The following is a 27,068-nucleotide window of genomic DNA, read 5'->3' on the forward strand; positions in this document are numbered from 1 at the left end:
TCCTACGTACGTAAATGTCTGTTCTTGTCCCCCCGTCCCCCCCCCGATTTCATCTTCAGTTGTGTGGGTTTTTTTTTACTGACCCTGCTCACTGGAGTGCGTGATCGGGTACTTGATTAGAAAATAAGCACATGATGGGATTTCGGTGTTGGTGCTGGTAGGTGTTGATCAAGGTCATTGCGATTTTTTATTTTGGATGATGGTAGGGTTACACCACCCAGGCGCGCGCACACACCGAGGAAATAATCCTATGCATTTGGCAGCTCACTTGTCCTCCGTTGCAGCGCTTTTAAAACAATAATCAGGTCCCATACACTGTCCTTGTATAATTCAGCCTTCAAAGAAAGGAATGTATCGGCCTTTTACATTCTTTTATCCATAATTCTCATTCTCTCCCCCCCCCCCCCCCCGCCTTTCCCCATTTCTCCGAGTTGGCCTAGAATGTGCCTCTTATCACACAAGCTCTTATTTCATACCGATGTTAAACTTAGAAACCATTCTTGTCCAGCTCTTGCACACTTTAAGTTTCTGGCTCTGCGTTCGGTCTCCTGACCTTCCTCCCCCACACAACTCCCTGCCCCGAACTCTGAAATAAGTTGAATAACTATTTTGCACGCCCCTACACCGCCTGGAGCGGCAAGGGGAGTGTGTGTGTGCGTGTGTGTGAATGGAAGGGCAGACCTATCCAGTATCGCGCCCGTGATTTCAGTACATTAACGCCTATGTCTCACTTTAAATAGACAGTCTATAGGAATTCCTGGAGATGAGCGGTCGCCCACTTGGAGCAAACAGCGTGCATACCAACAAACAAGCAATTCCTCCAACCCAGTTCTGCTGGGAGCCAGTTCCTTACAAGTGTTTTACCCCCTCTTCCTAGCCTAACAGTTGTTGCCGAAGAGGAACCGTTCAGGTAAGAAAAATACTTTTTTTTCTTGGAGAGACATGTACAGTGAGGGCCACTGGGGCGCCATCAAGCGGTCAGAGATGTGCAATCTCAAGGGATTAATTGGGCCCGCAAACAACACTCCAGAGAATAAGCAGAACTGCTCTGGTCACTAGAGGTGGTGAAGCAAGACAAGAGAAGACCCTCTTACAGGGTTTTGTGTCTGCACAGAACTTCTGCTTGTGCTCTCGGCTCTAGGTTCAGCCAGCGTTCATTCACTCCCCCTCATTAAGATAGGACTTTATGCAGAACATCTGCAAGGGAAGGCAGAATAAATGACAACACTTTTACACCACTTCCTACTTAACTTTTTCTTTTATGTGGCTTCTCTGGATTTTCCGTCCCTTTGTAGTATTTGACTCTTGTTTCGATGTGTGTACGTGCTATACTATCCCCACTAATTTTTGGGACTGCTTTTTCCAGTCTGTAAACACAATGTTTCTCAATGTACCCAGCTCAGAACAGAGCCTCTGTACTGTGTGTGTGAATGGTAAAAACACAAATACACCCCCTTTTACACCAGACGTAATACATACGTTGTTGCATAGAAAGACTACAAAACACTTGAATTTTGTGTCCAATGCCACACTCCTTAAAATCGTTATAATCCCATTTTGTACCTGAAATTTAAAGGATTTTTGTCTCAGGGTTGACACTTTTCCTGATGGCATTTAAATAAAACACCCATTAATCATGTATTAGCCTCTTTTCAATTATTTATAAATGTAACCTTAATATCTGGTATGACCTACATGTCTGATATATTACCCACGTGTCTTGCCTTTGTATAACCATGTTGTCATTCCTGTGTGAGTGAAGTAACAGGTAATTTTTTTGGGCCTATTCTTTGCTTTTCAGCACTATCCAACACCTATTTTACCTTTCCTTATCTGGAAGTTCATGTCCAGTACTTGTTTCCACCTGTATATTTTCTCTCCAGTGTACTGGGGGATCAGGTTTTGCCCATCTACCTTTGGGAATGTTACTAAGAGACATGATGTTTCCTTTCCCCATGTGTTGAACAGAATGGAAATGGCTACAAGGATGTAATTCTGGGAAGTAAATTGGCAACAAGTGTTATGTCTAGGTGAGGACTAGATACAGTGTGCATCGACCATTCTTGATGGTGGTCTGTAATGCTGAACTACAGACTTGGAGCCATAGGAACTCAGAAACATTCCCATGCGCTAATACAGTCAGATTCAAGGAGTTTACCAGGAAATAGGTATATATTCAGAACAGCAGGGAATATAGAGGAGCATATAAACCTTGGATTTAATAAAGAAAGAAGGCAATGCTATGTGTGTGCCTGTGTGTATGCTACCTCATAGTATTTTATTCTCCCAATTTTAAACAATACACTAAATCTTAAACCTGTAACTTTTCTCATTCAGATCAGTACAAACACGGCGTTGGGGGGGGGGGGGAGTGAAGGTTTGTATAATGTAGTGAGCACATGCATGACTCCTTTAAGAAAGTACTGTTTACACCTGCAATGGGAGGACGACTATATTCTGCTCCAACTGACTTTAATTGTAAATCTTTTCCTTATGCCCCATCTCCTGAATCATCTGTGTTTAATAAATTTTCACAACACCCCTGCTGCAAAAACTCCATGGCAGGAACCGACTCTGCCTATTCCACTGAACCCTAGCAGAACTGTAATTACTCCAGGCACACTAATGGCCTGCAACTTGCTCAAGGTACAGGAGTGGGGTGGGGTGCTGTGGAGTTTTTAGGCTAAATGGCTACTTTTAAATAATGTTTATCAGCTGAAATGCAAGGAGCAAGTGCAAGAGCAAATGTAAAACATGTCCTTTCTCCAAATTAGAGGGCTGTTTCAAATGGGGGAATTAAAGGTGGTATTTAACAATATAGATTTTTGAATCCCTCCCTTCCTCTGTAACCAATCTACCTCTTTCTCCCCTCCTAATTACCTTGCATTTTTCCACACTTGTATGCATTTTGGCCAATTCTTTCCAAAACGTGTTCCAAAAAAGCACATGTTTTTAAAAAGCCCACCTCCCCTAACACACAGATTAAAAAGGGAGATCTTTCCAATTCCCAGGACATAAATTTAAACTCCTCTTACTTTGGTTATCCATTGAATGGTTTTTTGGGGCGAGAGTAGGAGGTTGCCTTTGTGATTTTTTGTTTCTTAAATAAAAAACACAGGGTTAGCTGTGACCAAGATTTGGGGCCTTGGAAAGATTTCAGACAAAAGGGTACCCATATCGAGGAAAGATTTAATAGATTCCAACAAGAGACAGCAATTACCAGCGTCATTTTCTGTGATTCCACATAAAACTTACGCCTATGAAAATGAATTGTACACACCTCTGGTGGTAGGGGATCTGGGCAGATTCGAAAGCAGGATGAATGTGTCCCGTTCCAGAAGCTGGAACAGGCAGAGCGTGCAGGAAAAGTGGTGGGAATTGTATGTGCACAAGTACCGCTCCCAGACCTGGCTGTCGGGCAGCATGTCATCGTGACAATGTCGAGACACAAAAGCTTTCACAGACCTGCCCATTCCCCGTTTCTGTGAGGATGTTCTATATTTGACACTGCCGTCTGGATCCGTTTGTGGCTGGGAGACAGCAGGGGAAGCTGATACTATCACAAACCTTCACGCTTCCCAGTAATGGGATGGTGAACAATACAAATGTAGCTCCTGCGTCTTTATCTTAAATCTTTCCCCATGCTGCTCCCCTGGAGTCCCGTGATGGAGAAAAGTTCTTTCCTGGAACATTATACAGTGTGGCTCTCTATGCATTTAGCCTTTAACATGCAAATTGTTCATGTGCCTCAAAGGGGAACAGAATTCATTCTGACACTAAAAGTTTCTAAAGTGAAGATTTTATAAATGATTGGATTCCCTCCCCAATGATGTATGTAGGATTTTTAAATTAGAATTCTGACAATATGTTTTCCTTTTATCTCTTGATAATATATATAAACGTTTAGACTTTGGAATCATGTAACTGAAAGTCCTGTAAATTATATGTTTTCTATTCACCCTATGGCTCAAATGAATGCATCGGTATAATTGTAGCTAAATAAAGAATTAAGAGAAGAACACTTTATATTATATTGTTATATTATAAGAGCACTGATACACATAATAGAACAAGAGTATGACAAGTACAGCACGTATGTCTTATTTATTTATTTATGTGGTGGAGGGAGCAACTCAAGTAGTTAAGTTGAAATTGATCAAAGTTTTTTGCGTTTAATAATGAGCAGTTTTAGGTACATCTTATACTGGCAATCTAGATACATTTTTAATGATTTGGGGGGAAACTCCTTTGATACTGGACTCTGGAAGTCATATGCTTAATTAAAGACAGCTCTGGAGCTCTGAATCTATCTGTTCTACACAAGGCTTTCTGGTTTGTGTAGCTATACTGTAAATCTTAGATCTTCAATTACAGTCCTGCTTTGAAAACATATACAGTTTAAAAGGCTGACTTGAAAAAAGAACAACCGCTCGGTTCTCTATTAGTAAAAAACTTACAACTTTAAAATGCAAAGATACTAACCACTGAGATTCTTTTTTAAAAAGTTCATGACTTCTGGGCATTTAACTGCTCTTATGCAAATAGATTAAGGAGCATTACAAGGAACGGGAAACAAATATGCCTGTTAAAACCGTTCCTCCTTTGACTAGTGGGGCAGATTCTTGCTTCTTCTCAGTGACTTATTTGTATCTCTCAGAGTAATCCAATTGTTGATTTAACCGGAGCGAACAATGTATAAATATGGTGGAATCAAGAAAGAAAGTTAGTTGCAATACTTCAGGAGGGGAAATTGAAGTTCTCTGAGTTTAATGAAACTATTTAATTATCTGGCAGTGAACCCGTCTTCATTTTACCAGACATATTCTAGGCCTTGCATTGTATTGTGGTAGACTTCCCCTCCTTTCCCCCCTCAAGCGCCTTCCAGTCCTCAGGATAGATTTGCAAACGGTTCCCCCCTTTCCTGGCATGCAGCCTCCTCGGTTTATTCTGTAAGGGGGAAGTAAATAACTTGTATTTGGTGAAAAAGCCAGCGAGGAGAAAAGGACTTGCCCGCAGCTTCGTCTTCCCTTTCATTTATCTCCTGCCCTTAGTGCATGTTTTTTGTCTCTTTAATTGAAACCCAGTAAGGAAAATAGTAATGGATACCCGGCTTAAATTGAGAAAACGTGTCCGCTGCTACATGGTGAGTGTTAGTTCAGCAGATTTGAAGAAGCCAGTTCTTCTTCTGCCTGTCATTTAGCTATTGACAGTAGCTCCTATTAGATTTGCCATGCTCTTCTGCTACAGATGTCCCTTCCCCACCTCTGCTCTTCAACCCTCTCCCTCTTCCTCCCCTCCTCTCCCCCTGCGGAAAAACATCCTCCTAGGTAGCAATCGAGTGGCTAATGGCTTCATGGCATCTTGAAGAAAATGCTTAAAAACAAAAACAAGCGTATTAGTTTAGCTGCCAAAGGAACGAATGCCCCCACTTGGTTTATTCTTGCAAGCAACAGAGAGAGAGAGAGAGAGAGAGAGAGAGAGAGAGAGAGAGCTTCTCTCTCTGGGATACATAAGACTGTTTGGAAGCTTTGGTTTGTCAGTTTCACTCTGCTCGTCACTAAACATTGCTACATTGCTACTCTCTGCAGGGCGCTTTTCCAGACTAAGACAGAACTCTACACACCCGAACAAACAATAATTCTTGAGCACTTACCTTCATCTGTACAAAATTATTGAAGAGGGGGGTTTGGGGAGAGAAGGCAAAGAGTCTTAAGGGCTACGTCCGGGCTGAAAAAGAACACGTTTGATGGTCAAAGCTGATAAAAAAATCAGCTTCTTTGCTGTGTAATCTGGAGTGCTTTGTTTTACAGGGTATACAAGAAAAGTGTGTGGGGGGTATATGGGGGGAGAGAGGAGAGATCCTGCTGCATCTTACATACTACAGGATTCCTGTTACAGGAATCTTTTCAGTGTGTGTGTTAAAGTAATTGAAGAAAACTCTCTCTCACACACAAACATACTCCTAAAGCAGGCCATTGAAAAGATAGATCTGCTCGAAAATAGGAAACGACAATTAGCTCAACTTCCTGAGAAGACAACTGTGTGTATTTATTTGTCTCTTTTAACCTAATCCACATTGTCCGCTACTCATAGTTTCTATCTAATTACAGCTGGCGAAAAGAGGATGGCCCTTATCGCTCACTAGACTGCCCAGCAACCATTGGTAAAAAGTGGGGCATAACAAAACAAACACAAAAATCAACATGGGTTGCATGTGTGCCGAAGGGAGAGCCTAAACCCACAGGCGCCAGAGCGGAGCTGTAGGCGAAACATGCTGCAACTCCTAGCTCTACACCTCTGACTTTCTGCACACTCACAACACGCACATCTGACCATTGCATTAAATTGCCCTGATCGTTCATTCAAAGGCCCTGTAAGAGGACATGTAATTGTAGATTACAGGAAAGTTCCGTCGCTGTTTATGCTTTTATATTTGGCCAAATGGAAAGCAACTGGAGTAAGTCAAGGAAAGGGGGAGGGAATGCTGGTTTGGAGGGTGAAACAGGTCCCAGTTCTTGTCAGCAACCAGGGAGAAGGCATGGGAGAAAGGAAGCTATCACACAGACAATGTAGATTATTTTAATACACTAGTGAAGGCCCCGGAATTTAAAAGCTCCTGACGGGACCCAAGGCCACTCCTCACCAGAAGCGAGGCGCTGTGTTTGTACCACAAACTCTCGGGGCTCTCTCTTATGCTGGAGTCTGCTCCAAGATCTGGTTAGATAGGAACAGTCACAAATCGCATTCCTTCCGCCGCTGGGGGAGGGAGGCTTGGACAAAACGTTGCACCGAAAGGAGATGCTCTAGCCCCAGCCTGACTGGCAGAGCAGCCTTTTTTGTGCGTGTTTAGCCGCTGCTTCCTTTCACCTAGGTGCGCGATAAACTTCAAGCAAACTCTCCGGGACCTCCAGGGACGGAAGGAGTGTTGTACTGAGGGTCTATTGATTGGCCCAGCCAGCGCTTTTCTTGCACGTGTGACATTCTAAGCCGGTAAGGCAATTTTGCCAACCAAACTTGCTAACAAGCCCAGAGCAAGGGTGCTGCGGGACTAAGTCCTTACAGGCATCTTCAGTCGCAGTGGTTGGGGTTTAAAAGGTACTGAACACCTGCAGTCTTACTACTGATTTGGGAGGGATTTGTTGCGTGCTGGGCGCTTGTGAAAATCAGGCCAGTAGTAGTGCAAGGGCCTGGATGTGGGTTTTCGGGGTGTACCCGCAGGTGGAAAGTTTTGGCTTAACTTTAGTGTTCAGTTGTGCTGGCAATTAAAATAGGGTCTTGCCATTCCAGAGAGCTGGAGGGATTCCCCATCCTCTTTCCAGTAAAAGTTTATTTATCCCCGAAAATATTAACTAACCTCTTAAGGAACTGACTTAATTAGGACTGAGGCCTTCAACGAGAAGCAAGGGTGCAGTTATGTCAACACTCTCCCTATTTAGTGACACCTTCTGCTGAATGGAAATGGCCTGCAAATGGAGGTGGTGGTGAAAGTTTAAGTAGGAATAAGCGTGTAATCGTGTCTGGCCAGGCCTCACACGTACAAAGAAGAATATTTACAGCAAACTTGCCAAACCAGAGTAGCCTATTACATTTTATTTCAGATAAACAGCGGTCAGCCACCAAGAGACTGGTTCCTTCAAAGCTCGCCAGACAGGAGCGAGGGCTGTGGGGGCTAGGAGCAGGGGGTGGAACAAAAAACATGCTCACAGGTACATACATGTTTCCATACACAAACACAGGCCCAGGTGCACATGCCCTCCAGTGCACAAACACACAAACACTGTTTCACACACGTATAGGTATTCCCGCCCTAAATGTATGTCCAGAAGATGCCCACAAATGCACGTCTAAGCAAAAGTTGTAACATCCACTTAAACATACATATGTAGCCTAAGACTGACACCACACTCAAAATGACCTACACAAATTGCTGCATTACACACACTCGGAATACAGTGCGCACAGACCTCTAAACAGATAGGCATGCATATATATATACCTGGTGCATCTGCCCACATGCAAATGTGCAGGCATGTCTACTCTGTCGCAAATACACCTCCACATGGGTAGCCAAGCACACACAGATACATAGTGTGAACACACATATAGATACGCACATACATAATGCAGATGTATATGGAGCAATGATACAGCATATATACTCTCTCCTCAGTACACACACAGAATGCACACACACAAATATCCTACACAGGGTGCCCGTCGTGGAAACACAAGTGCCCCTCACATACATATATACCCAGTGCGCGTGGGCGATCCCACTCAGCACACACAAATATCCCACAGAGCGCAGGCATGCAGACTTAAAATGGGTTACCGAAGCCGGACGGAGAAGCAGACCAAGTGTCCCCAACAAGGCAAAGCTAAACGCTAGGCCTGCATGCCACAGCCTCTTCAACACATACCTCCAAAGAGGAGAGAAAAGCCTGACGCGAGTGGAGCGCAAGCCAAGTTCTCCTGAATGAAACCAAGTGTGTGTCTGTGTATGTGCGGCAAGGGCTCGTGAGAACATTTGCTCGGCTCAGGGTCAGAAGTGACAGGGAAGGTATCACTGTCCCGTTTTCGTTTATTTATTTTATTGCAGCCTTTGCTATCACAATCTCTTGTGCTAAAAGATTAGAGGGAGCCCTGGCCTGACCATTCCTCCAAGAGACAGAAGACATCTCAATGCCTCTTTGGAGAGCCAGATAGCGTCTAACATCGTTTCGTTCCCGGACTTCAGACAAGGCAAGGGATACGCGAGCTTTATCTCGCCACGTTATCCGCTCCGCTTCTGGTCCGCCCAGGTTCCCAGCCTTCCTGACCCATGTCCCCTCTCTCTAGCCTGGCGCTTCCATGCGCCCTTTGCTTTTGGGCTGGTTCTCGTCCCACCTCCCCTGTTGCTTTGCTTGCAAGAAAAAGGGCTAACAAGTAGCTGGAAACACTGGCCAATATTTAACTAAGATGGCTGGCCATCGGGTCCCTTTTGTTTGCTTGCAAATTAATCATCCAGCGCGCAGTCGGCGCCAGAGTAGATTTATCACACACAGGAGGGGGAACGAGGCAGCCTAGGAGAGACAAAGAGAGTTCGCACCTTCCTGCGTTTGATCCTAGATTAGTGCAGCCTCCCTTCATAATACGAGTCTCCGGGGGGCTTCTTCTGGGAGGTCACTCATAATTGGCGGAAGTTTGTACACCATTAGCAAGACATTGCGATTGGAAACCCTAATCCACAAACATTTTCCGTGCCTAGTAAGGGGGGGGGGGGGGGAAGGGCATTTGCAGAGGGAGGGTCGGCGTGGAAAAAAAATATAAATGAACTTCTTTCTTTCGTCCTCCCGCTAGGTTTGTTTTCCCTAGCAGTGGTGGTGGATTTATAGGCAACATTACTCCAAGGGGGTTAACACGCAGCTATGCACTGAAACTTAAAAAAACAAAACAAAAGCCATACTCACAATTGTCTCTTGTCTGTCTGTCTGTGCCTGCCACTTTGGGGTGTATGTAGGTTGTGTTTATTTCTCTGCATACACAAATGGAAATGATACAAACACAGAGAGAAGTGTGTATCTATACACAGAATAGGGACACACTTCAGATACACAACCAGACAAAGTCGTGCAAACACCCTTTCCATCGCCAGAAAACTCGTAGTTGTTGCTTTTAAAGAATTCCTAGGTTTCTGGAAACTTTTAATGCATCAAACAGTTTCGGGATTTATTTATTTTTATTGCTATATTAATTGTTTTTATGAGCATCATCCTGATAGTGATTTTCATGCTGAGGTGGTGACAGGAGAGGGCAATGACACAAGACTGATTTCTAGCAGAGGACGGAAGAAGGAACATGCCTTTTTCTCGGCCTCTGTCTGCCCTAACTAGCTGAAAAGTATAACCCGGGGGATTAGCTAGCCCAGAGAATCACTAGACTAGATCCAAGCGTTTGGGTTCGGGGGAAAAATGCGACTCTTTCCCGCTTCCCCCACCCTCCGCATTGCCTTTGAAGGCCTAGTCCCTGGTCTTCCTCCTTCTTCCCAGGACTGAGGCTGAAGGGGAGATATTTTGGTGAATGCAAAGTGATCCTAGACGCTGGTTACTACAGGGATTTCACCAGGCTGGCGCCAAGAGCTCTTAACCATGTGCGTCAAAAATGCAACGTTAGACGGGCTAATCACTTTAGATGTTCCGCTGCTATCTACATGCATTTACGCCACAATGCACGGCCGGCTGTCTCCCGCTCTTTGCTTTACTCACAGCATATATTTCCCTTTCTTTAAGCGGCGGAGGTTGGAGGAGAGGGGGGCCGAAGAGAGGGGTCCTTCCATAAAAATGTGTTTTTCTCCACCCCAGCTTTTACATCCGTATGATTTCCCTGGCTGCTCACTACCCCTCTCGTCCCACTCACGCAAGCCCCATTACCCCTTCCCACGGACACACTCAAACTCCACTCCCCATATTTTCTGCTCTGCCTCTCTCTCACACAAGCTCCATCCGCATGATATGACTTGCAGAGATACACTGGCATTCCCAAATGAACACAAGCTGCTAATTCAGAGCCGCTCTGATCTTCCTAAAGCAACACCGAAGGGGTGGGAGGACACAGAAGAGATACCGAGTATCCCTGTGGCACCTTGTTATCTGGGGCCCGGTCCCGCATTCCTTAACTACCCATTGAAGTCAGCAGGAGTTTGGGGTGCTACGGGGAAGGCCTGAATGGGCTTTATTTAAGGATACCCCTCCCCAAACACCATTAAATCCCCCCACCGCCACCCATACACACACACCCCAACAGCACGGAGAATTGCACTGCACTTCCCGTCTTCTCCTTGCGCACCCATCTGGAGGAAGAGTGGTAGGAAGCACTGGGCTGCAAAATAACCCCTTCGGCGCCGGCATGCACTGCTAGCATAATCATGGCTTTAAAAAATGACACCCCCGTCTTCTCAAGAAGCCACTGGGACGAAGACTCAGCCACATCAGAGGCCAGAGAGCAAGATTTCAGAGTTTGCTTTAGAAGAAGGGGGGGGGGGAGGGATCAGTTCTGATTCCTGTGCAGATAAAGGAGGGGTGAAGAAAAGAGCAGGCAGCGAAACTACACATCATAAAGGCGATCCCTGAGCCAGATATCCTCCACTCCCACCCCTGCTGCAAGACTTGGCGATAGAAGGATAAAAAGATTAGAACAAGAACCAGGCCTTGGGACACTTTCGCCTTCAGAATCAGGCGTTAGCTCAGACCCCATACCAGGCGGGTCCCCCCGCCCTCCCCGTGTCCTGTTGTTCTCACACACGTGTAACATCGTCTGTCTCTCGAGATAATGCATCTAGAACATGCATCTCTAACCAACCCGGCATTCGACTGTATCCGAACCATAGCGTGTCTCGCATGCAGAATATTCTCTACCAGTGGGTCTGACTCTAGCCTCATGCAGCTTCGGCATCATGTGTTTCTGGCGGTAACAGAATGTAGACGAGCCATCCCATGTATCTGCCCTGCAGGCTGGATGCAAAGGGCTGCACACGGGAGAAGATAGCGCAGAGTACTTACATGGCTGAGAGTAATGTGTTTAAAATGGGAGGTCCTGCCCCGGGGGACCTTAGCCTCTGCGGTTCTAACGAGGGGCTGGAGAGACAACACCCCCAAATCCCCAGAGACTCAATTCATTAAGGGCCCGCTCACCGGACGCAAAGTGCGCACCCCCATCGATTGCAGAAGGTGCCGCTAGCAGCGCCGAGCAGGCTGGGCTCGCTTCTCTTGCTATCGCACTGCGAGGAGGCGAGGCGAGGCGAACCCTGCAGCGCCAGGCGGCTGCGGAGTCGAAAATGAGATGGCCCGGCGCGAGCCAGCCCTAGGTCTGGCCAGAAGGACGGAGTCCTGCACTGTTCCAGGGACCGGCGAGACTTTCCCAGCCTCCCCCCTCCCCCTCTCTAGGGCTGGAGCGGCTCGAGCCGGGTTATAGGGGCGATTTCATCTGCGAGAAGCCACCTAGAGGCGGGTTTCTCTCTTCCCCCTCCCCCCAGCGGCTCATTGCGCCCTCCCCTCTGATCATGTTGACATATTCACACGCCATGGAGTAGTAGTGATGCTTTGCTGCAGCGTTACAGTTTCCGACACCTTCTTTTTATAACTCGGCTCTGTCCCCCTCCACCCGACCTGTCAAAACCACGCCTATGGAGCCACACAATTGGTCCGAAAGCGTCAAAGAGCCAATCAACTAGGCTCCAGTTCCCCTGCGACCCACAACACATCCATACAATCTGGGGCAAGGGAAGCAGACTCACAGGGAATTCTTGGAGCGGCGAGTCTGTCTCGCTCGCTCGCTCTCCCCTCTGCTGGAGTGTGTTGGAGCGGAGACAAGAGTGTAATTCCTTTTTTTTTTAAAAAAAAGGCAGGGAGAGAGAGAGAAGGGAAAGGAAAGAAGAAGAGATTCTTACTGGAATCAGGGCACCGTGAGAAGGCTCTGCGGGGGAGGGGAACGGAAGCAAGATTTTCACAACCAAGTTTTGTGGCTGCCGCTTGCTAGAAGAGCGATTCAGACAGGGGGTCCTTTTTTGTATTGTGGGGAGTTGTGTTTGTTTTTCTTTTCCCCCTCCTCTTCCCTTTCCAGGCTCTGTTCCGCAGCCTAACTGTGTAAGGGAGAGCAGAGGGAAGGGATACACAGACTCACAGCAACAAGAAAACAAACCACAGAAAGAAAAACTGTCTTCGAACCTTCAGCCTTTGCAACCAACGGAAAGCAGGGGGTGGTTGGAGAGAAAGAGGGAGGAAAATAAAATACATACATAGACAGGCTCCAGGAGCTCCAGTATCCAAAGCGGAGACCTCAGGCAGCAGAAGCGACATCACTGGATTTTTTTTCTTCTTCTGCATACTTTTCAATTGCAAGAACTTCCACTCGGGGGGAAAAACCCATAACACTTAGCAGCAGCAGCAGCCACTAGGAGAAAGTGTCTTGAATGATTATGTCTCCCGACTGGGCCACTTCCAGTCTGTAGAGTTTTTCTGTTTCCTGTGCTGTGCATCTATCTATAGTACTCCTCAGCACCATCCCCCATTTGGGGTGATTTTTTTCTCCCACAATGTACTGTTAGAAACCACTCAAGGGCTGCTCCAGCAGTAGGAAAATCGGGGGTCGGGTGGGGGTGGATGAGTATATCGATGAGAGATCCAGTAATCCCTGGGACAAGCATGGCTTACCACCCCTTCTTACCTCACCGGGCACCGGACTTTGCCATGAGTGCAGTGCTAGGACACCAACCTCCCTTCTTCCCGGCTCTTGCTTTGCCTCCCAATGGGGCGGCTGCTCTCTCCCTTCCCGGGGCTCTGGCCAAACCGATTATGGATCAATTAGTCGGAGCGGCAGAGACTGGCATCCCTTTTTCTTCCCTGGGTCACCAGGCGGCAGCTCATCTGAGGCCTCTAAAAACGCTGGAGCCAGAAGAAGAGGTGGAAGATGACCCCAAAGTGCATCTGGAAGCCAAAGAACTTTGGGAACAATTCCACAAAAGGGGAACAGAAATGGTGATTACTAAATCAGGAAGGTAGGTGTGTGTGTTTCTCTCTTTATTCCCCTCCAACCTACAATGCAGGTCCAAGGAGAGTCCATGACTTCCCCATAAAACTTGTTTCATCTAGAATTATGAAAAGTTTCGAAGCAGCTGAAATGCTGCGCCTCTCTCTAAGACTGCAGGGCCACACTTGTCAAGGCTCATTACGTGTGTGACTGTGTATATGTACACACACGTGTGTGAGAGACGTAGCTTAGTATTACTTTATTGAAATATTAGCAGAACAAAATTAATATGGTTAGGATTTTAACTGGCTTGATTTCAGTTTTAGTGCTTCTTGTTCTTTACAACAATAATAAAATGGCATAGTTCTACTGTTGAAGTAAAGGTAGTAATGTTAGAGGAAATCACTTATCTTTATCAGTTGCTTCCTAAATATTTCTACTGTGATCTGTGGAAAAAAAATTGTGCTAATGGTATTTGGAAATATATAAGCTGATTAAAAAAGAAAAAAATCTTACATACACTGCATAGTTATAGGTTTCTGTCTTAGGGAAGGTTTTGCAAGCAATGCTGGCATCCTAAAATATATACATTGATGAAGAGAGTTGTATACACACATACTTCTTCATTTATGAGTGCACACGCAGACGCATATTAAATATGAAAATGTGTATTTTATATGTGAAAGTATTATTAATTGTGCGTACTAATAACACATGTACGTATGTGTTATACCTAAACGTATTTCTACACAATTATTCCTACTTAATTTTATTATGAACACGTCATATAATTCATATGTAATCTACAAGAGCAAATTACTCCGAAGGAGCCATTACTGAGAAGTAATCCTATAATACTTATAAAAGTAATATTTAATTTATAGATTTTATTGCATTACTTGTATAGCCACAAAACTGAAAGCGAGAGAAAATTGACTCTACCGCCTCCCCCATTTTTCTGTGGCCAAGATTTTGCATGAAAGATTGGAAGAGTATTAGGTACTTGTTTGTTGTAAAATCATGTGTTTCCTTTTAAGTGAAGACTGCTAAATGCCAACCACTCGATATATTAAACAGCATATTTGTGGTATCCTATTGCAGCTCAGGACTGGACTGAGGAGCATAGGGGAATGCGGTTTGCAAAGAACTCTGCTCAGATATGTTCTCTACATTGAGACATTATTGGATTCTGAATCTCTCACTTATATACAACATTGTGGCTTTTTCCCAGCCCCAAAAGAAATCCTGTTTCGACCTTACAGTTAATAGAATGACTCCTAAAATGTAGAACATTTACTCAGTTAACTAATGTTTTCCCATCTTTCCTTGTTTAACACTCAGGGAAATAAAATCAATAAATAAATACAAATCACTTCAAGATCCACATGCCATGTTAAGCTTTGAAGTTTTTTGAGTGGAGGGCGGCGGGGGGGACGGGGGGCGGGAGAATGTAGATCGTAGGGAAATGTACACATCCTCGCTACATGGTTTTCCGAGGAAAAATTTTCTTTTGAAACCTCTAAGCGACTGGGAAAAACCCCACATTTTCTGTTGGAGGAATAAATCCATGTTTATTTGTGAGCATGTTGCTATTGAGACATACAATTATTAGTGGAAATGGCACTGGGTTACAGGAGTTTACTCACTGAGATTTGTTGATGTTGTTGATGTTGTTGTTTGTTTGTGTTGTTTTTGTTTGCTTTTATCTTGTCTTTTCTCTATCTTCCTCTTTTTCTCTTTTCATAGGAGAATGTTTCCTCCATTTAAAGTGAGATGCACTGGGCTGGATAAAAAGGCCAAGTACATTTTATTGATGGATATTGTGGCTGCTGATGACTGCAGATATAAATTCCATAATTCCCGGTGGATGGTAGCCGGCAAAGCTGACCCTGAAATGCCAAAGAGAATGTACATCCACCCGGACAGTCCGGCTACAGGAGAACAATGGATGTCCAAAGTCGTCACTTTCCACAAACTTAAACTGACTAACAATATTTCTGACAAACATGGATTTGTAAGTTCATTTTCCTTTTGATTCCTCTCTTGTTTTTTATTTAATTCCTATACCTCACCCCCATAATACAGTTTTCACCAGAACTAGTCAATAAAGTTTGCAGAGGCTGAAGCATGGGAAACTATAGAATCGAATAGCTCTGGAATATTGCAGAAAGAGCTTCCAAAAGGGAGGGGGGGGGGGGCGTTTGCACTGATTTTTAACTCGGTAATGAACAGTTTTGTAGAAATAAATAATTAACCCTTCTCTGTAATACCCTCCTGTCCATCTCAGCAAAATTACTAGTTTCCTTTTGATGACTATTTTAATCTTTTGGTACATCTAGAAAACCATTGGAGCACTAGTTTTAAAATATGGATAATCCTTTTTTTACTGTAGGAAATTGTATGAGTATGTGCATTAAGGTTTTCAATGCCTGGGAATGCAAATATTTAAATATATATTAATCAAGATACTGTAATGCAAGTCAGAGAGAAAATAAACAGACACAAAAATGAATGGTCCCCGTTCATTTTTACTCACTCCATTACATTTACTGTGTGAGCAGCGATAAAACCTAACTTAATACATAAAACAAACAAATAGGCTGATAAGTGCTAAAAGAAGGGTTTTCTCTCTCCTAGGGAAGATTCTGCACAGGACTAGGGAGTTGGGAAATCTCTAATGTTGTGAATATTACATTTGCTTGGCTGTTGGATTAGATAATACGTTTTTTGCTCTTCCCAGAAGGTTTTAAATGGATTGGGATGGCCTATTAGTTACAATTAAGCCCCTGAACTGTTTTTTCAAATTAAAATACATGTTGTCCTTATCGCAAACTATTCCTCCAACCTTCAGCTGCTGCCAAAATGCTGTTGGCTTTCACCAAGTATAGGTAGATGTATAGGTAGATCGTTTACAACTGAAGATGGTAGCTGTCCATGCGTGTGCGCTGTAAGGTGTGCGTTGGGAACCGAGAGAGAATGAGTCCATCCTTGCCAGCGCTCTTTCGAGTCTGAGTGCCGGGTTGTGTCTGATTGTATCGCCCTCTTTCCCCTTCCAATTGCAGACCATTCTGAACTCCATGCACAAATACCAACCGAGGTTCCATATTGTCAGAGCAAACGACATACTCAAGCTGCCCTACAGTACGTTCAGAACCTATGTGTTCCCTGAGACTGAATTCATCGCTGTGACCGCATACCAGAATGATAAGGTAAGGCGATTAGGGAGGGATTGTTTTACGTGTGTTGGGTTTTAATAAAGCTTTTCCTAGACATTGTTGCTTTTACAAATCAGGAAGTCTGCTTTTTTTTTAAACCTTTTTTCCCAATGCAAACCAGGCTTCTCCTATCGCGTGTCCGATTTGCCTTGGAAAAGTATTTTAATGGGAGTATACACAGACTCTGCGTGTGCGGGAGGTGTGTGTGTGTGTGTGTTTTCGGCGTGGATTTAGTGCGAGACATGTGCGGGGAGGAGACTGGGGCCGATCGGTGATTATAAAGACAGGCCAAAGCTGTGTGCTGCATGCAGTTTGCCGTGTGCTGTAGTTTGTAATGCCTTTGGCCTTTGCACTAGTTTACCTCGTTTAACAACATTGGCGATAAGGATGCAACTCACCTTTGTTTCCTATGATCATTATTATTTCTATCCTGCAGTGGTTTTATTATTGATTTGAGTGGGGGAAATGTAAGGGGAGGGGAGCTCTGGAACAGAGTTGAGCATTAAGGGCTGAAGAAACCAGTGTGAAAAAGTTGTAGAGTTTCAGATTTTCCTTTTCATTCTGCCAGCGTGTTGGTTGCATGCAAGGAGTTATGTTTGGAAGACTGGCGAATGCTGAATTTATGATAATGGGGGCGGGGGGGGGGAGAACAGGGGGCAAAAAGCCAAAACAAGCTTCTTTTATTTTCCTCTGTACGCATTGTAACTTTTTTGTTAAACTAAGAGTGCTGGATTTAAAGCACTGAGTTGCTCAACTTTTGCGATATGAAATCCTTGTATTTTCCCTCTCCTATTATACCAGGAGATTTTTAAAAGTTGGAAGATTCCTCACCCCTTAATTATTATATGTTAAAGAGCTATTTGTCATCTGAGGGAAGGAGAGTAGTTTACACTGTTTCAGTAGGCGTATTTTTTTGTAAGTAAATACAATTAAATTTTCTGCAAGGCAAGATGGTTTTGCTAGTAACGGTTGTCGCTTGGGGCCGTGACTTTGTCGCAGAATAGAAATAAATGTACTTGTCTTATTGCCATGAAATTGCGTGTGAAGGGTATTGTAATAGAAGCGAAGTGCCCCTTCTAGTGTACTATCTCAGCAACACTGCCCTAGAGGTCAGAACCCACATTCCGCAACTCACCTAGCCAGACCTTTGATAGTTTCAAGAAGTACTTTTCATGCAATCGCAGGGTCATGGGCTTAACTTTATAGACCGAAGAGACGCTATGAAAAGTTCCGAGAATCCAAACCAGAAGGCATAAGTTACTCCTTATGGAACTGCTTTGCTTTCTACGCGGAGGTCGTTGAATTATGTATGCATGTATGTATGTATGCATGAATGAATGAATAAATACATAAATAAATAACCCCCGCCCCCGATTTTGTAAATGAAACCATTGGTGCATTTTTCTAGTATAAACTCCGCGCCTCTTATTTACAAGAACTCCGCAAACTTGGGAGAGAGGCTTAAATCTGCCCAGTGTCTCTTAAGACCTCATGGGCTCCACCGGTTCTTTAAACGGGCTTTAAAAAATGTAAAGGGGTAAGCGAAAACAAATGTTTTCAAGGGTAACTCAGTTCTTTTAATCTGAAAAATCTTGATGAATTACGAGGCGTTTTCAATAAAATCAGCTCTTCTGTTCGTCCCTTCCCCTCCCCCCCACACTGACATGTAACTATATAAAGTACTTTATTATAGTAAGGGGTGGTATGATCCGTTTGCGGTTTAATTATGGCATTTAAAGAGTTTAAACTGAGGCATAACTTTAATGGATAGCAGTGCACGTTTACTTTGGTTCCAGCGCAATATTTGCAACACTGGGTTGTCATTTTCATGGCAAGCCCTGGTATGCTATTGACTAAGCCCGTACCTGATGAGACAAATATGTCCTTAGAACTATGCAAGCCAACGTATTACGATGTTTAGCGTCACCAAGTAATCTGCTTGCACCTACCAACACAAAAAAACTTTGTACCTCCACTTATTGATTTTTCGTGCTGTATGTTCCTTGAAGAGTAAACCTACTGCTGTATTAATTGCAGGAAAGGGAGGAGATTTTGAAAATATAAGTCGCTTACTTGTGGTTCTCTCCCCGCTGTTTTTTTAGATAACTCAGTTAAAAATTGACAATAATCCATTTGCCAAAGGTTTTCGGGACACCGGGAATGGAAGGAGGGAGAAAAGGTAAGTCTGAAAAGCTGGGTCCTGTTTTCTCTTTTGCCAACTTTAGAACATATCCAGAGGGCAATATAACTTCCATCTTGCACCAAACTTAGCCCCTTTCCACATCAAATTTAATAACGAGCGGGAGTCAAACCGATTGCAGATCTTGTTTCTATCTTTATTTCGGCATCTTCAGAAAAGAATGACACGTGGCCAAGGATGGAAATCTCTCTTAAAAGTCGAGGATATTGAAGTACGTGTTTGTAGCTGGTACTGAAATATAGGGAGCAATGAAGTATAGATTAGAAAGCCCATAGTTAAATATAGGTTATTGTTCGCATTGGGATCTTCCTCCCGATACTAAAAAATACCTAATGTATACTGAAGAAAAAATATAATACATCTCTTTTATAGTTGGTGCCCTGATTACAGAATTGCCTAGGGAAATGTCTATGAAGTAGAAGTATTGAGTATTCTGGATAGAAACAAGCAAATCATTTTTATTGTGGCAAAAGACTTACTTTAATGCCTCAAAAGAGAGACTTTCCTTACTGGGGAGGGATTATTTTATCAATTTACGATCAGTTTTCAAAGCTAAAAATAGTTTTTAACCCTTTCCCTAATGCCCATACTACCATGCCAGCCCATCAGAGAGTAAAAACAAACCCCATACTGAAGCCACAACACGGAAATTATTTCTAACGTCTCTCTAAATATAAATAGATTTCACTCCGGGTTAATTGTTGGTGAAAAGATTACATAAAGTGCCTAGCAAAATAACCACTTCCTAGCAATCTTAGCAACCATTAAGATGCCTGATATCCCAGGAACACCCTAACATTTTAAAAGCCAATCGCCTGGGAATGTTTTCCCCCCTCATTTATTTAATACTCTGCCCTCTCTAAGTACTGATGCTAACAGCTTCCAACAATCTCTTCTCATTAACAGACAATCCAGAACGTTTTAATTCTGTCTGCAAAAATGTGTTCTCTCCATGACTCCTGATCTGTAATAAATGGGGTCCAGTCCCCGTTAAAAACGTGAAAAAATGCAGTAATGTAGTACAAAGTCATTATTACTACATAGGGTGACCCGGTCACGCTGCATAGCCAGGCTGTGCCCGCTGCGCTGGCGGTAGTATGGTGCAAGAGGGCAGTTGTGCTAGCAAGAGGATAACTTGAACTCCTGGGCGAGCGACAAGCCCCGCTTGAAAAAATTCTCACTGTCCCCGCAGAAAGCAGCTGACTTTGCAGTCCATGAGAGCTTACGACGAGAGGCAGAAAAAGGAGACCGGCACCTCCGATGAGTCCTCTAGCGAGCAGACCTCCTTTAAGTGTTTCGCTCAGTCCACATCCCCCGCTGTGTCTGCGGTGGGCACATCCAATCTCAAAGGTGAGGTGTGACCCCGTCTCCTCCCCGCATGCATCTTGAAGGTCCCTACACCAGACACCGGCCATTCTTCATCTGTGTGTTTTGTGTTGGGTTTTTTTTCCTTTTTGGCTTGAAGGAAAAGTTTTATTCCTGACCAAAACTTCTGGCTACAGCGAAGCAAATGATTTTGAACATGCATCCGCTAAAGGCTCTTTAGATATACAGACCCACATCTCTTCCCTCACCCCTCCCTCTTTTTTTCTGCCGCTGTGTTTTGAATCATTTTTTCCCTTCCCCTCCCTCTGGTTCTCAAAGGAGCCAGCCCTGAGTCAAGGGAGCAAAGGCAGACCACGGGGCAAAAGTTCAAAACCGGAGCCAGTCCATTAATATTCAATCTGTTATTAAAGGAAGACGTTTTCCCCCAGCTCTCCTTTATAAAATCCCACTTTCTTGCAGCAATAAAAAAACACTGATTTATTTTGCTTCCTCTTTCTCGGTGTCGGTTTCGAAATCTTCTTTGGGCTTTTGGTCTGTTGGCAGGGACACTGGATTTCTCTTTAAATTCTTTCCACATCCCCACTCTGATTTTTTTTAAAAATTATTTTTGTTGCTTAAAGTCGTGCAGAGGTGGAGGTGGGAGGAGGCCTACAAACCAGACTCGCCGCTTAGCACCTGGAACACTTAGGTTAGGAGATAAAATGCCCAGGAATCTTATGCAGGGCCAGGCGGAGTGGAGGTGGGGCTAGGAGGGAATGAGTTTGTTCAAAGCCTACAACAGGTTTCCTGTCTTTAAACTGGGGACTGGTGTGCGCCCGAAAGTTATTCAGAAATTTTTTTTAAATCCCCTATTTACTTACATTTGAATACGAACACAAGGATTTGGCTTGGTATAAACACATTCATAGTGCGCACCACGACCTGATCTCAAATTCTACCGGAGCAACCAATACAGATTTATGTGGAAACTAATCCGGATTTGCTCCGGCGTATCTGAGATGAAGGCTCTGGGCCGAGACATGTTCAGTTCGGGGGCAATTTTACATGTACGTGTGGTGTTGTGGAAGGATTAGGGTGTTGTTGGGGGTTTTTTGGTTTTGTTTTTTAACGCAGGTTTGCTCGGAATATTCGCCCCAGAGTAGCGCCCAGAGCGCTGCTGCCTGTCGGAGCCAGCTTACGCAATAGCCTCTGCTCCTTGCCTTTCAGACTTGTGCCCCAGCGAGGGGGAGAGCGATGCCGAGAGCAAAGATGAGCCGCTGCTGGAGGCCGGTGACTCCGGCAAGATCAGCACCACCACCGCGGCTGCGGAAGATCCCCGGGAGAAGGGCGGCAGCCCAGCCAAAGCGCCCTTCTTTGCCCCGGAATCGGCGGCCAGCAAGAGCAGGGACGGCCCCGGCCGGACTGAGAAAGCCCCCCCTGACTCCAGGCACAGCCCAGCTGCCATTTCCTCTAGCACACGGGGCGTCGGCCGCGAGGAGCTCAAAAGCCCCCTCCGGGACGCCCCGAAGGTGGAGGAGGCTAGGCTGCTGAGCTCCTTTGCTCCGCTCACTGTGCAGACAGACAGCCCGGCGCATCTGAGCCAGGGGCCCTTGCAGAACCTCGGCTTCCCCCCTGGCTTGGCCAGCCAGCAGTTCTTCAGTCCCTTGGGCAACGGGCACCCGCTCCTCCTGCACCCCAGCCAGTTCGCCATGGGGGGAGCCTTCTCCGGCATGGCTGCTGGCATGGGGCCCTTGCTGGCCACCGTTTCCGGGGCCTCAGCCGGAGTTAGCGGACTGGACAGCACGGTCATGGCCACAGCAGCGGCTCAGGGACTTTCGGGGGCGTCGGCAGCTGCGCTACCGTTTCATCTTCAGCAGCACGTCCTGGCCTCTCAGGTAAGCGCCCTCAGGCCTGGGGCGTCCTTTCCCTTCGCGCTGCTGCGACACTGGTAATCGCAAGTCAGGGGTCTGGATTGCCTTTCCTCTGCACCGGGGCTTGATTTCCACCCCTGCGGTGCACCTAAGGACAGAGCCAGAACCGACCCCCAGCCTAACAGGGTGCGGTTTCATACAGTGGCAATGGGTTGAAAAAAGCGCCAGGCGGTATAAAACCTACCCTGGAATGGGAGAGAGGGTTTTTCTTTTGGAGTCTTTCACTGGTATTCCCCCCTGGGAAAGTGGCGTGTTTGATATAGATCTCGGTTCCCTTCCAAACTCAATGGCTTGGAACTTCAGGTAACCCTTAGTAACCCCGGGTCTGTTGTGTGTGTGTTTGGAAGAAGCGCAGCGAATTTGCTTGGAGGTGTGGGAGGAATAGGTGCTAGTTGAAATCCATCAGTCAGCTCTGAGAGAGAATGTCGGGATCTCAAAAGCACAACAAAGTATGTTGGGCAAGAAGTGAGGGATTTCCCTAATTTCCATTAGAGACCACGATCTCTTTCATCTTCATAGGCCCACAGTTCTCAACTTTGGGTACGTACAGTCAAGTCGCATTCCTATGTAAATGGCCCGATGGTCAGAGGTGATGGGCAGGGAGGTGTGAATGGGGGTGCTCAAGACCTTCTGGAAAGTCCAGGAGGCATTTCTAAATGAAGTGCTTCGACTTTTGGGAATCCAGGCTGCAAATCCTGGCTAGCAGGTCTGGCTGTGACCGTGGGTTCTCACTCTCCCAGCTGCTTTGCCTTTGACATACAGGCCTGTGGGTGAGTCCCCTGTGCCATAAAACAAACCTCCCCCACCCACCCACCATTACCAGCCGGGGGCATGATTTGTGGCAAGCTGAGTCAGCGGTGTTTTCTCTCGGGCTCTTTTGGTTGCATAGGAACTTGGGCAAAAGAGTGAAAACCACTGACGGTTTCCCCTCCCCCTCTTTGCTTCTGTTTTCCTTTTCCAGGGCCTGGCCATGTCTCCCTTCGGAAGCTTCTTCCCCTACCCCTATACCTACATGGCTGCTGCAGCCGCTGCCTCCTCCGCAGCCACCAGCTCGGTGCACCGGCATCCTTTCCTCAGCGCAGTGCGCCCCCGACTGAGGTACAGCCCCTACTCCATACCTGTGCCCCTGCCAGACAGCAGCAGCCTCCTGACCACTGCTCTCCCCAGCGTGGCCAGCAGCACAGGGGAAGGCAAATCGAGCAACATGGCAGAGTCCGTAGCTTTGGACTCTGGCTCAGAACTCAACAGCAGGTCCTCCACTCTCTCCTCGGGATCCGTGTCCTTGTCCCCTAAACTCTGCTCTGAAAAGGAAGCGACCAGCGAACTGCAGAACATCCAGCGTCTAGTGAGTGGACTTGAATCCAAGCAAGACAGATCCAGGAGTGGATCTCCTTAATATCCCCTCCCCCTCTCTACTGTACCCTCCCTTCCACTCTAGAGGTGGGAGGGAGAAGAGAGTGTTAACACGGGAACTCCCCTTTATTGTCTCATTTCAAATCACTATTGCGGTGCACTTTGTTTGAAAGAAACCACATTGTCCTGCGTACTGGGCTGGCTTGTCAGCAAACTTATCTTGAAATGGGGGAAGGAGAAAGGTGGGGGTCTGGGGATGGCAGAGCTGGTTTGAAAGCTGCCATGAAAGAATCATACTGGTCATAGGAATGACATTTGGGCCAGATAGGTGGTTTGGTGGGTGGTGTTCATTTCTGCTTCACTGTGTAAAGCAAACAAACATATGGATTAAAAATAAAGTAAGAAAGGTGATTTTTTTTCTAAAAAAGTGTAAGAAACTTGTATATTAGTTCTTTAAATATTGTTTTGGGGGTTGGGTTATTAAACATAGCTCTTGTTAGTCTACATTAAGGGAATCTGTGTCTTTTGACATTATTGTGATGTCTCAAAGCCACCTTATGGCTTTTTGCATGTTCCATAGTAGTGTGGGGGGGGGGGAGAAGAGGGGGGTGTTTTATTTTTGGATGCTTGTTAAAAATCCCACGGATAAAAAATGAAAAGAGAGAGAGAGAGAGAGAGAGAGAGAGAGAGAGATATCCTTACCCCTTTCTTCCCACTCTGCCCCTTTGTAGCAACAAAAATAAAAAATGTAGTTGGAAAGAGAAAAAATATTTTATCTAAAATCCTCTGTAGCTTGACTGTAGGTTTATTACCCCTTTCCCTCTTTACTATATATGCAATAACAAGGTTTAAACATAATAATGAGAAGAAAAAAGTGGACCCTATTATTGAAACAAAGTATTTATGTAATTATTTGATAACTTGTAAATAAGTGGAATATGAATACTCAAAATTAAACTTTAATTTATTGACTGTACATATCTCTGTAAATATGATTGCAGCTGTTTTTTCTGTTTTAGTTATTTTCAAGTTCATATTTCTTTAAATAATACACTAAAACCAACAAATTAACTAAATAGACTGCATTTATAAGTGCTCATTTTTCATTTTGGTTCATCACCATACAAAAACTTAACTGATTTTTTAAAAAGAGCTGAATGCAAATTAAAAGAAAGAAAATAAATCAATTAGCATAAAAAAGAGTGAAAGAAATGTGCCATTGTAGCATTTAATCCCTTTTTAGCGTTGAAAATGCTACTTTCCATATAAAACTTCAAAAATATATATTAATAAAATGACAACACACTTCTCCAGTGACTTGAAAAAAAGCGACAAAGAATCTAGGTTTTTCTTTGTTTGATTTTTAAACTATGATTTTCCAATTCCCTTCATGTATCTAAATCTCATTGGATTTTTACTACTGTTATGCTTATTGTTGTCTTTGTTCCTGTGGGTGCATATTTTAATGGCTTGCAAGTCAGGTGCTCAGAGATGGTTAAAATAAAAATGAAGGTATATTTTGTGTTATGTAATTGTCAAGAAGTTCTTGTTTTTTCTGTAATCTCCCCTCCTTTTAAAAGTCACTGAAGTTTCAATAAATTTTTATTGAAATGTATTTGGGCCTCATGTGAAATGCCTTAATAGAAACTTTCCTAAAACTTGAATTGAAGGGAGAACAGAGGCTTTTTAAAAATATATTTGCCTTTTCTGTCTCTCCCTGTTCCTTGTTCACTATCAAAACTAAGATCTTCCATGTGAAATGAGTTGAGAAGACTCTTTTTTAAATCAACCCAGTAAAGATAAGGATAGCTTTCAATGTTCCTGTGAAAATACAAGTTTTAACGAAAGTATTAATAAGTTTCTTCTTTTTCTTTTTAAAACATGGATACACATGCAATACAGTCAAGTCTTTTAATGGAAAAATATTATATGACATTTGAAAAGTTAATGAGAATGGCTCAGCTATGCTTTTATCCATCATAAATTAATAAAGCAAAACTGAAGAATTAGAGAATAGATCTGTTAAAATTTAATGCAAAGGCCACCTCAAAAGTTTGCAGGTAAAGTGCTTACAATGTGGTGTGGTATTACAATTTTATTTTTTTCAGTCTGTTCTTCAGAGCAGAATAATTCCAATTTTACCCTGAAAACATACTTTTCTTCCTGCAGCTTGTCTTGTTTTTATGGTTGTAATAATAATAAAGACATATAAAATGACTGACGCAGGAACACAAATTCTGTATTTAATAATTGGGTTTATATTCTAGTTACTCCCACCTGGCCTTGGAGGTCACATCAAGAATAGAAATAAAGAGACCTGGCAGCAGCTCTCTGTACATTTGCCAACTCCTTGATCACATTCTCAAGCAGTATGTATATATATTTTTACTTGTTAAAAAGATTTTTTTTATAGTTAGTGGCCCATATATTGGAAAGTGATTCATCTCCAGCCAGTAATAAATATTATAAGGATTCACTTCCAGGCTGTATCCTGTTTTATTCTCCCTCCGCCCTGCAAGGCCTCTGAATTGAGTCGCTTATAGATAAACAGTGGTCCAGTTGGTGAAAGTGGATATATACACAACAGTCTTCTACAAACCTATTAAAATCTCTGTTTTCAATGGACACTTGGCCACTTCCCTTAGTGAGTTCTGCTGCTGAAAACTTCATGCAAAACAAGAGGATTAGTCACACTTTGGGGTTCATTTGATCCAATCTTCTTCTGGTTTTGGAGAGAAAAGGGATATTTCATCTTAAAATTCAATCCCAATAAAAACAGCTTTTTCTTTCTTTATACTATAGGATACAAACTCAAAATGTTGAGTCCAGCAGGTTGAGTTTTCTGTGCTTTCTGTGCTCTGTAGAGGGACTAGAGAAAGATGACAGGAGTTTTAGGAACAGTAACATATACAGCTATACACAGACACAAAGACATTAACACTCATACTGCACACATAAATTCACACAGCACAAGAGTCCTGTAGACATCCTGCATATTGCACACACATTTACACACTGCAAACACATGTACACACACACTCATCTTAAACATACATCTTGCACTTACATTCCTGACAGAGCTCAGTCTCCATTCACTTGAGGGTTTTTCCTAACATTTGAGGCTCGTGTGGATGAGTTTGTTTTAAATCACTGCGTGTTAAATTTTGCTGGATCCCACTGGTATAAGGAGCCAGATCGAGCGCTTTCCCTCCCCCCCCCTTTGGGTCTCTTGGAAGCCCGTTGGGAGGACTAATAAATCATTTCAATGATGCACCACTTAGTTGGACTCTAATAAAACCCAACTCGAAAAACATTCGTCCTAAATATTCTTATGCCTGAAGGCTGATGACTGGGAATGGTTCGAAACCACAAAGTTGTGTGTGACACGCACAGCTCCTAAAGTAGTCTATCTCCATTTGGTCCAGCTGCCATGCAATTCACGTGCTTCTGGAACGTACAATAATAGATACACAAGAAAATGGCAATACATCTCCACGTTCGAATATCACTTAAGCGGTGGGGGAGGAGAGTGTGTGCAAAGAAATTGCACAGTCTACTACT

General features: G+C 44.2%; 1 protein-coding gene and 1 long non-coding RNA gene across 3 annotated transcripts; both read left to right on the plus strand.

Annotated features, from left to right (window-relative positions):
* Window positions 1–640: 640 nt before the first annotated feature.
* On the plus strand, window positions 641–9,171 carry LOC142818476 (uncharacterized). Its single transcript, XR_012895956.1, has 3 exons — window positions 641–910; window positions 6,872–6,990; window positions 8,600–9,171. It is a non-coding gene; the product is annotated as an uncharacterized LOC142818476 (long non-coding RNA).
* Window positions 9,172–12,241: 3,070 nt separating this feature from the next.
* TBX3 (T-box transcription factor 3) lies at window positions 12,242–25,724 on the plus strand. 2 transcript variants are annotated; one of them, XM_075898191.1, is made up of 8 exons: window positions 12,242–12,351; window positions 13,389–13,531; window positions 15,250–15,517; window positions 16,566–16,712; window positions 18,821–18,897; window positions 20,111–20,268; window positions 21,451–22,118; window positions 23,116–25,724. In XM_075898191.1, the coding sequence occupies exons 2-8, from the start codon at window positions 13,509–13,511 to the stop codon at window positions 23,548–23,550; spliced, it is 1,776 nt and encodes a 591-aa protein (XP_075754306.1). In that variant the 5' UTR covers window positions 12,242–12,351; window positions 13,389–13,508; the 3' UTR covers window positions 23,551–25,724. The 2 variants fall into 2 exon arrangements, with proteins under 2 accessions (XP_075754306.1, XP_075754305.1); XM_075898190.1 differs by having other exon boundaries at window positions 12,267–13,531.
* Window positions 25,725–27,068: the final 1,344 nt, after the last annotated feature.

Source organism: Pelodiscus sinensis, chromosome 15, assembly GCF_049634645.1.
Source record: "Pelodiscus sinensis isolate JC-2024 chromosome 15, ASM4963464v1, whole genome shotgun sequence".
Taxonomy (NCBI): Eukaryota; Metazoa; Chordata; order Testudines; family Trionychidae; genus Pelodiscus; species Pelodiscus sinensis.

Excerpts from the sequence above, each read along its gene's own strand:
- TBX3 (XM_075898190.1), top strand. The coding sequence starts at position 13,137 with ATGAGTATATCGATGAGAGATCCAGTAATCCCTGGGACAAGCATGGCT. Across the intron at positions 15,518-16,565 it reads TTTCTGACAAACATGGATTT|ACCATTCTGAACTCCATGCA; the intron begins GTAAGTTCATTT and ends TTCCAATTGCAG. Across the intron at positions 16,713-18,820 it reads CCGCATACCAGAATGATAAG|ATAACTCAGTTAAAAATTGA; the intron begins GTAAGGCGATTA and ends CTGTTTTTTTAG.